Here is a 10,575-nt window from a genome sequence, read left to right as displayed (position 1 = left end):
GGCGGCCGGAGAGGGGCGGGCAGCTCGTGCTTAGAGGGAGGGTGTCCGCCCTTCACAATCATGGCGGCATGGAGGGGGCGGGGTCTGGAAGGGCAAATTGGGCTGGCGGTCCCCGAACTAGCTGTCATGTGACTGGGAAGATGGCCACCTTTCCCTGGTAAGGAAGAAGCGGCGGGTGGGCTTCAGGGGCAGGGTCTCTGTCTCAGTGTGTGTCTCTGCGAGGGAGTGTGTGAACTGCTCTCTGTGGGGTTTGGTGGCGGCTCCCACCGCACCCCTGGGTTGTTTTGACCTCAGATCCCCCGCCGCTACTTGGCTTCAGAGAAACCCCCTGAACCGGACGGGTGGGATCTTAGTTCTTTCTCCCGCTACCCCTCCCCCGGCCTCCCACTCTCCCTTCTCCATTCATTCCCTAAAAAAACAACTTCCCCAGCTTCTGCTTTTCCAGAAGTCGGCGCGGGTTCTGGGGCGCTGGATGCAGAGAATGGGAGACTTGGCTATTTCCTGAACGACTCGGTTCAGCTGGGGCAGACTTCCTTTTCTTATCTGTAAAAGGGCTGCCGTGCATCCTGCTCTGTGCAGCGCCTTGCAGCGGGCACTGAGGATGCAGAGCCCTCAGACATACTCCTTTGGCCTAAGGGAGCTGAGAGTTTAGTAGGGGCAGGTACCCAGAATAGAAAGATATCCAAAGAAGGCACCGGGACGAGGCACAACCACACCTGGCGCCTTAGGGAAGGCTTGGGAGAGGAAGAGTCTTCAATTGGGTTTTGGAGGATGAACAGAAGCTCATCCCAGTTAGAAGGAGCTAACTAACTGCGGGTGCCAAGGCTGATGGGCCTGTTGGGGCTTTTGTGGCTGGAGTAGCTAGGAGCTGGGTGCTTCAGGCTCCAGCTGTTTCTACCAGCGTGTGAAGAACTGGAGTAAGTTGTGATGGTAGCAGTAGGATTATCTGGCGACGTGAGCTCTCTGCTACATCTCAGGAAGGGAGATTGTATTCTGATCTTTTTCTGCAAGAGATGTGAAGTGGTTTACATTGAACGAGTGAGTGAGCAAATGAAAAAATATACAGCCCTAGACTTTAGAAATACATCCTTTTGGTTTTATGTTTGATAAACAGCTGTCTTCCTCGTGTTCACTTCACCTGGCTAACCCTTTTAAGAGTCTTCCTTCAAAAGCTTTGATACACCAGGACAGGATTGGATGCCTCCGAGTGTTTGTAAGCCCTGCCCTGAATTTTCTTTGACCCAGTCCTGCAAAGCACCTTTTAGAGAATCACTAAGGCTTAAATGCCAAAACATCTGGCTTCAGCGAACTGATCTGGAATTTTAAAATCAGAAAATCAAGGAAGATGCTGTTTAATTCCAGGACATTTTTACCTTTGGTATTTTTACAGAGAGAGGTACCATAAGCCTTTTAGCACCTGGGGTCTCTACAGTTCCTAGTCTGGCTCTAAACATTTCTGTCTGAGGTCACTCATGTTCATGGTTCAGTTCTCCCACTAGACTCGATGCTCTGTAAAGTTAAAGGGACTGAGTTTTAGGCATGCTTGTATCTCCAGTGTCTGGCATGGAGCTTGGCAGATAGTAGGTGTAGAGTAATATTTATTGAATGAATGAGAAAACTGAAGAGGCCCACAGATAGGTGTGTTTCTGTCATTAAATTTGACATTTATTGAGGCTTTGGTTTGTGCCAGGCACTGTGCTAAGTCCTTGACATGCAACATCTCATCTAATCCTACCTGCCCCATTTTTCAGATGAAGAAACGGAGGCAGTTGCACTAGTTTTACAGCCTGCGGGTGCTCTGAGGTTTGGCGCTCACACCTCTGATTTAATCATGATTGCCAGCTGGCCCTCCAGTCTAGGTCCTGGGCTGAGGCTCCTGGGTTGCAGGGCTCCCAAGTTCTGCTCTGTTGTCGGGGGTCTCCCCAGAATGTGTCCTCTCACGCACACTTTTTTTTTTTTCTTTTTAAGGGCCACACCTGTGGCATATGGAAGTTCCCAGGTTAGGAGTCAAATTGGAGCTGCAGCTGCTGACCTACACCACAGACACAGCAACGCTGGATCCTTAACCCATTGAGCAAGGTCAGGGATCGAACCCAAATCCTTACGGACACTGTGTTGGGTTTTTAACCCACTGAGCCACAACGGGAACTCCTCACCCACACTTTTTGTTATCACTAACCTCACATGTGAGGCCCAGTACACCGTGGGTCACATTTCCTTTTCAGTCCTGTGGCCATAGCAGTCTTAAAAATATTGCTCTTTGGAGTCAGAATTTCTTTTTTTTCTTTATCTTTTTAGGGCTGCACCTGTGGCATGTGGAGGTTCCCAGGCTAGGGGTTGAATCAGAGCTGTAGCCACTGGCATACGCCACAGCCACAGCAATGCCGGATCCTTAACCCACTGAGTGAGGCCAGGGATCGAACCCTCAACCTCATGGTTCCTAGTCAGATTCACCATGATGGGAACTCCTGGAGTCAGAATTTCAACATCATTTTCAGACTTTATCGGGGAGGGGGAGTATATTGTGATTGGGGGACGAAAACCTGTGTGGCCAGATGATGTCATTAGTAATTTCAAAAATCACTTGAGAATTCAAAAAGCAGTGGATTTCAATTTCCAATATAAGGAGATTAATTTGGTTATCTGATAAAAGGATTTTTACACATTTATGTTATCAGAGGTTAAAATTTGTGTATCAGTGTGTCAAATTTAAAAAGAGGGCCGTGTCAGCCTTTACTGGGAATTCTGGTGAAATGTGGACCCTGATTCTTAGGTCAGGATGTTTCAGCACTCCCCAGCTTGCTGGTGATCTGCGGCCCACCCTTGGAGTAGCCAAGGGCCAGACCAAGCCAGGAGTAGAGGTATGAAATGTTGACTTTTTTTTTTTTTTTTTCCTGTGGTGGCTGCCAAGGAGCTGGACCAGTCTTTTGCATTGCTGGGAGCTGGGATTATGGGAATTTTTTTTACCAGCTGTATCAGCTGTGTTGGCAGGAAAAGTAAGGTGTTTTGAGAAAATGCCCACTAGAGGTCACTGTTAGCCTTTCCAAAGACCCAGGCACTGCAGAAAATGCTTTTCATTTCTCAAACCAGGGGAAGTGCTAAGGAACGGAGAGCAAATTTGAGGAAATAATGAAAGAAGCAATTGAAAAATCACAATACAGCAATTTGACATGGACTTTCGGGAAGGGTAACTGTTTCTTTTTTTCTTTTTAAAGGTATTTCCAGGAGTTCCTCTTGTGGCTTAGCAAACAAACCTGACTGGTATCCATGAGGACATGGTTTTGATCCCTGGCTTTGCTCAGTGGGTTAAGGATCCGGCGTTGCCGTGAGATGTGGTGTAGGTCCCAGATGCAGCTCCGATCTGGTGTTGCTGCAGCTGTGGTGTAGGCCGGCAGCTGTAGCTCCGATTTGACCCCTAGCCTGGGAACTTCCATATGCCATGGGTGTGGCCCTAAAAAGCAAAAAAAAAAAAAAAAAGGTATTTCCAGAAGCAGGATTTTTTTTTTCCCCAAAGAATTCCCTTCCTTCAAACTTAAAATTTCAGAGCTTAGTCTTTAAAAAACACAAACTGCTTTCTCAGACTCTCAAGTTGACCTGTAGGTAATCTGTAGGACTGCTGAGGACTAGAGACAGGCCCCCTCCAGTTGCATCTGTCTCTATCCTTTGCTCACCTCTGACAAGTTATCAACAGCCTCAGCTTCTCCATCTGTGAAATGGACATAATCATTTCATAGGATTGATTAAATGAGGAAATAGAGGTGAAGGGCTTGGCCTGGATCCTGGTACGTAGTGTCAGGGAGGGGAAAGTATCCTCCCCCACCCCTGAGTTCTTAGGGCTGGACTAAAATAAAATTGACAAAGACAGACTGGTGGGAGGAAAAGAAGCAAATTTTATTTATTTATTTATTTATTGTCTTTTTAGGGCTGCACCCTTGACATATGGAGGTTCCCAGGCTAAGGGTCGAATCGGAGCTACAGCTGCTGACCTACATCACAGCCTTAGCAACTCGGGATCTGAGCTGTGTCTGCGACCTACCCCACAGCTCGTGGCAACACCAGATCCTTAACCCACTGAGTGAGGCCAGGGATCGAATGCGCAACGTCATGGTTCCTAGTCAGATTCGTTTCTGCTGCGCCACGACGGGAACTCCTTTGGGCTTTTTGTGTGTGTGTCTCATAAATCAAGGATTGGCTGGTAGCATATTAAAAGGAGTTTGGGGAGTTCCCGTCATGGCTCAGTGGTTAGTGAATCCGACTAGGAACCATAGGTTGCAGGTTTGATCCCTGGCCTCGCTCAGTGGGTTAAAGATCCGGTGTTGCCGTGAGCTGTGGGGTAGGTCGCAGACACGGCTTGGATCTGTCGTGGCTGTGACTGTGGCTGTGGCTGTGGTGTAGGCTGGCAGCAACAGCTCCGATTAGACCCCTAGCCTGGGAACCTCCATATGCCACAGGTGCAGCCCTAAAAAGACAAAAGACCGGAAAAAAAAAAAAAAGGGATAGAAACAAACCTACACAGGATCTCAGTCATTTGTAGTGTGTTAGGTTTCTGGGTTGGTGGGCTTATTGAGTAAAGCTGACCAATTGCAGGGCACAGTTAGATTGGGAGTTCACACAAATGGTCATGAAGTCGAGAGCTGAGAAGTGGGGCTGGGAGAGGGGGTGGGTGGGAAGGGATGAATTCAAGGCTTTTCTCCAAAAGGAAACAAAGGGTCCAGCTTCCTGTTCTCTTTGAAACTGAGACCTTTCCAAGGTTTTAAGTCTGTCTTTTGACCAGCCAGCCATTTTGTCTTGAGGTCATTTAAGTCATTTCACTCTTCTTGAATTTTACCGTAAACATTCAGGAAAAGCCAGGCTGCTCCTTCCATACCTTGTTTAGAAGTTTCTTCAGCCAGCCCTCCGATTTCATCACTCACAAGTTCTGCCTTCCACCAAACGCTAGGGCACGGACCTAATTCAGCCAAACTATCTGCTACTTGGGAGTTCCCGTTGTGGCTCAGTGATAAGGAACCTGACTAGTATCCATGAGGATGTGAGTTTGATCCCTGGCCTCGCTCAGTGGGTTAAACTATTTGCTACTTGGGAGTTCCCGTTGTGGCTTATCGATAAGGGACCCAACTAGTATCCATGAGGATGTGGGTTTGATCCCTGGCCTCGCTCAGTGGGTGAAGGATCCCATGTTGCCGTAACCTGTGGTGTAGGTCGCAGACTTGGCTTGGATCTTTAGTTGCTGTGGCTGTGGTATAGGCTGGCAGCTGCAGCTCTGTTCAACCCCCTAGCCTGGGAACCTCCATATGCTTCACATGTGGCCCTAAAAAGACAAAAAAGAAAAAACCAGGAGTTCCCGTCGTGGCACAGTGGTTAACGAATCCGACTAGGAACCATGAGGTTGCGGGTTCGGTCCCTGCCCTTGCTCAGTGGGTTAACAATCCGGCGTTGCCGTGAGCTGTGGTGTAGGTTGCAGACGCGGCTCGGATCCCGCGTTGCTGTGGCTCTGGCGTAGGCTGGTGGCTACAGCTACCAGTTCAACCCCTAGCCTGGGAACCTCCATATGCCGCGGCAGCGGCCCAAGAAATAGCAACAACAACAATAACAACAACAACAACAAAAAAAAAAAAAAAAAAAAAAAGAAAAAACCAGAAGACCTGTTTACTACGTTATAAGGAGGATTGCTTCCCTCTGGCTTCCAATAACATGTTCTTCCTTTCTGTCTGGGGCCTCCTCACAAAGGCCTTTACCTTCCTCGGTTCTACCAGCATCTTGTTCCCAATGACTTGGGTATTTTATGAGAAGGCTGAAGCTTTCTCTACAGCTTTCCTCTCTTTTCTGAGCCCTTACAGTAATCACTGGATAATTAATCCATTCAGGGCCATGGCCTTTTTTTTTTTCTTTTTTGGCATATGGAGGTACCCAGGCCAGGGGTCACATCGGAGCTGCAGCTGCTGATCTACACCATAGCCACAGCCCTGCCAGATCCCCAACCCGCTGAGCAAGGCCAGGGATCGAATCCGGATCCTCATGAATGTTTGTGGGATTCGTTTCCGCTGTGTCTCAGTGGGACTCCAGGGCCATGGCTTTTTCTAGCATGTATTTCAAAACTTTGCTCATTATCCAGTTCCAAAGCTACTTCCATATTTTTAGGTTTTTGTTATAATAGCACCTCACTCCTGGTACCAGTATTCTGGCTGCATCTCCATAAGACGGAGGAGAACTGGCTGCTCTTCTGCGTGGCTTCCTCCCCCTGCTCTATGCAGCTTGACTTAGGGGGGAAGCCAAACCGCATCTCTCACTTCTCTGCCACCCTCCTCTCTTTACAAGCTCTTCCTTCAAGCCCTGGCTGTCTGCAAAGCCTTGAACGCTACTCTGTCTCTCCAGTCCCATGAGTCTTCCTCAAAGCTCCTTGGCTGCCCTGCCTCCTAGCAGCTACCCTCTGGCTGGCGTCACCCTTGTGTCCTATGAGAATCACCAGTGCCTGGCAAGGGACGGCTGGGCAGGAAGGTTGTTCTGGTGTCTGACCTCACAGGTCTTGTGTGCTTTGGCAGCTCCTTATCCATCAAACTGATTTTAGAACTTAAAAAATTTTTTTTCTTTTTATGGCTGCACCTGCAGCATATGGAAGTTCCTAGGCTAGGGGTGGCATCGGAGCTGCAGCTGCCAGCCTACGCCACAGGTATGGCAACACCAGTTCCAGGCTGCATCTGTAGGCTACTCTGTAGCTTGCAGCAACTCCAGATCCTTAGCCCACTGAGCGAGGCCAGGGGTCGAACCGGCATCCTCATCAATAGTAGTTGGTTCTTAACCCGCCGAGCCACAACAGGAACGCCAAAAATTTTTTTTTTTTTAATTTACCATTTCTTATGGTCTTGGTAGAAACACTGTTCCCCGTAAACTACTTTATCATTGAGGAAGTCTCAGCAAAAAACTTTTTAGGGTGTGTGCATCTCCAGCTAACTGGTTTCTGGGTTTGCTGCTTACCAGGCATTCGAGGAATAGGAACTACAAGGCTGAGTTTGCATCATGCCGGTTGGAGGCTGTACCACTGGAGTTTGGGGACTATCACCCCCTGAAGCCCATAACTGTAAGTACTGTCAGGAGTCCTTCTGTAACATTCTTGTTCCATGAAATTATAGCCAGTATTCCTGGGTCTTTCTCATTTTGCCCTTGGGAGCTGCTTTTGTGTATATAAATTAACCAGTTTGTTCTCTGCCCCATTTTTTTGTGACCTTGGTTACAGCCATCATCATGTTTATTCTCATTTTCACATTAATGAGGTCTTCACGAGTGTGGGATGCCTTCGTTCCTGGTTTACAGGTGTAAACAAAATACTTCTTTTTCGGGCCGAGCCTGCAGCACATGGAAGTTTTCTGGGCCAGGGATCAATTCCAAGCCACAGCTGCAGTAACACCAGATTCTCTAACTCACTATGCTGAGCTAGGGATTGAACCAGGCTTTTGCAGTGGCCTGAGCCACCGCAGTTGATTCTTAACCCACTGTGCCACAGCTGGAACTCTACAACGTACTTCTTAATTTGTCTATTTGGAATATTAAGATCACTCTGTAATTACTAATATAGGGTGCTGTCCTGAATAGTATCTAGTCCATCTGTGAGTTTATTTCAAAAAGAAAAGGAGTTCCCTGGGGGTTCAGCAGGTTAAGAATCCAGCATGGTCACTGCTGTGGCTTGGGTCGCTGCAGTGGCGCAGGTTGGATCCAGAGCTTCTGCATGCCGAGGGCATAGCCAAAACAAAGCAGACAGACACAAAAACAAGACAGAAAGCAAGCAGGAGACACAGATGGTCCCTGCTGTTAGCAATTTTTCTTAGTAAGTAATAGAAGCTATGTGGTTGTCATTATGGGTGGGATGAGGTTGACAGATGCCAGCAGATACTGAGGACATCACAGGACCTGAGCACAGACAGAGACTATATCAAGGAGGAGGTCGCAAGACCGAGCTTTGACCTCCTAGATCCTTGTGAGTTCACGGGGCTGCAGTTGACCCCCCAGTGAGCTGGATCCACTCTTGGGAGCTCACTCGCCACGCGCTAACAGACCTGCTGCCGCAGCCCCAAGCCTCCATCCTGCCGGCTGAGCAACCCCACAGCGGAGAGAGTCTGTTCTCCCCAGTTGCCATGTGCCCCGTTGGGTTGTGTGTCCTTCCCTGCATCAACCGAGATGACTGGGGTGGGAAAGAGTGGATTGACTGGGCTGGGGCGAGTGTCCCTCCTGGGGACTGGGCGCAGAGGCCTCTCCACCAGGCCTGTCAGAGCGGAGAATCGGGCAGGGCTGCTCTCCCAGAGTTTGGACTGTTGAGCCGAAGATGGAGGAGGGATGGTAGGCCGACCAAGCCGACACACATACAGCAGTGGGAGGCACTCGATCCAGTCACCCAGGCTTAGTGTCACACCCCACAAGTTTAGGACAGGCTCTTCCAAAAAACCACCCTAGCTTCAGACTCTGGCTGTGGATTTGGGGGTCCCCGGGCCACCTGCACTTTTGACCAACTGGCTACAAAGCCACGGATTTCCTACGACTCCCCTCAGGTTTGATAATTTACTAGAACAACCCCTAGAACTCCGAAAAGCCTAATACTTAACACTTAGGATTTTATTATAAAGGATGCAGGACCAGCAGTGGCAAGAGACATGTAGGCCAAGATCTGGAGGGTCGTCTGCCGGTGCAGTCGGGGGCTTATGGCTCCCAGTACATCACACGTTCACTAACTGGGAAGCTCCACTGAGCTTTGGTGCCCAGACTTTTTGTGGGGGTTTTATTATGTGGCATGATTGGTTGCTTCCTTGGTCGCTTGATTGTCCTGGATCTCTTGCCTCCCTCCGCTCTGCGGAGATCAGGCTGTTATCACCTGGCTCAGAGTCCCAACTCTCTAATCATGTATATGTTTGGTCTTTCTTGTGACCATAGCAGCCATGCTGCATCCTCTCATTAGCATAAACTCAGGTGTGATGGAGGGCTTACGAATGACAGATGCTCCAAGGATTTAGAACTTTAAGAGTTTCCCTTCCAGGAACCAGGGACAAAGGCCAGTCAAATTCTTTTTTATCCAATACTCTTTCTGCATCATTCAGTTGTACCCTGTTCTTCCCTCTCTCCTCCCCAAGATTGGTTCTCTCTGCTTCCCGATGGACACATGCCCAAAGTGTCACAGCATCACTGTCCCTCGGCCTCTGGCCCTAGTTTTCATAGCTTCCTCATTTAAGAAAGAGGGGAGCCTGACTAGCTTTTCTGATGTTGATTCTCAATTTTCAGCAGACAGGGAGTTCCCTGGTGGTCTAATGATTAGGATTCGGGCTTTCAACTGCCATAGTCCAGGTTTAATTCCCACTCTGGGAACTGAGATCCCACATCAAGCCACTGCATGCTGTGGCCAAAAAATTAAAAATTAAAAAAAAAAGTTTTTTGGTTTTTTTTTCCCAGCAGACAGACTCTGGTTGGATCCTCTTGGCTCATGGGGTTCACCCCAGTCTGGTCTGACATCAGGGAGGGATGGGGGCCAGTGGAACATAAACGTGGCTTCACACCCCAATACCCCTACGTGACCCCCAACACATACACCAGGAAGTAGCATTGGGGGAGGTTCTCCAAGAAGGGGGGTGTTAACCACCCACTGCTTAGTGACGATGAGATGGCTCTGCAGCCACCGAGACTGGCTTCAAGTCCGACGACCCAGGGATCTCCCACATCCAAGTCCATCACCCTCCCTAGGCCATTGCTGGGAGATGCAGATTCTGATGCAGGAGTGTGGGGCGGGGCTTGAGAGCCTCCGGGTGATGTGGACGCTGCCTGTCTGGAGCCCACACTTTGGGGAAGAAGGCCCTGCAAGAATTCAGTTATGGCACCGCCACCTTCTGCGTCGCAGTGGCTGTGTCGCTCCCTTCCTGACCCTGATTTCTCCCCATCCCTTCCTCCACAGCTGGGATCTGGAGCCATAGCACTTTGTCCCCCAAAATAAGTGTCCCTGCAAAGGAGTGGTCAGTCCAGCCAGTGGGACCAGGGGAAGCCCATCTGAGGGTTTCACTGGACAGAGTCATCGGAGACTTGGCTTCTACCTCCACACATTCTCCCCACAGGTCACCGAGTCAAAGACAAAGAAAGTGAGCCGGAAGGGGAGCACTTCCTCCACGTCCTCCTCATCCTCCAGCTCCGTGGTGGACCCTCTGAGCAGCGTGCTGGATGGGACTGACCCCCTCTCCATGTTCGCAGCCTCTGCTGACCCCGCCACCCTGACGGCTGCCATGGTAACACTCCCAGCTGGTGGTCGGTCCCGAGGGTCCCGGGGATGGGGGATGTTTACTGCACAAGTAACGCGCAGTGGATCCTGGCTGTGACAATTCAGATCATCCAGATGCGAGGACACAGCTGGTGAGAGGCTGGTGTAGATCCTGGAAACTGCTGCTGCTTCCTTTTTTTTTTTTAAGCATTTAAAAATTCTTTATTTTCGTTTCACTCTTTTTATAGTCTTTCTTTCAGATTTATTTTTGTATAAAGACATAAAAGAGTCCCTCCATTTTCACATAAAAAAAAATTGAACACTGCTGATGAAGTCCTGTTGACCAGTTTTCC

General features: G+C 49.2%; 1 protein-coding gene across 16 annotated transcripts in view; it reads left to right on the top strand.

Annotated features, from left to right (window-relative positions):
* The first annotated feature begins 114 nt into the window (after positions 1-114).
* Positions 115-10,575, top strand: part of VPS35L (VPS35 endosomal protein sorting factor like) — a 116,849-nt gene continuing 106,388 nt past the window's right edge. For 10 of the 16 annotated variants that reach the window (XR_014840625.1, XR_014840624.1, XR_014840628.1 and 7 more), the window contains exons 1-3: positions 115-157; positions 6,976-7,075; positions 10,083-10,250. Coding sequence is in view for 8 of the 16 variants with exons in the window: in XM_021086527.2 (XP_020942186.2) it covers positions 141-157; positions 6,976-7,075; positions 10,083-10,250 (285 nt within the window). In the remaining 8 variants the exon portion in view is untranslated. Of the gene's footprint in view, positions 158-1,968; positions 2,862-3,090; positions 3,188-6,975; positions 7,076-10,082; positions 10,251-10,575 lie in introns of those variants that run through there. The other 6 variants (XR_014840626.1, XM_085017395.1, XM_085017402.1 and 3 more) reach the window with 4 other exon arrangements.

Source organism: Sus scrofa, chromosome 3 (genome assembly GCF_054392235.1).
Source record: "Sus scrofa isolate SSC_HxYL_T2T_F1_AM1 chromosome 3, Sscrofa_HxYL_maternal_Yorkshire_Landrace_v2.0, whole genome shotgun sequence".
Classification (NCBI taxonomy): Eukaryota; Metazoa; Chordata; class Mammalia; order Artiodactyla; family Suidae; genus Sus; species Sus scrofa.
This window is presented reverse-complemented; position numbering and strand designations above follow the sequence as displayed.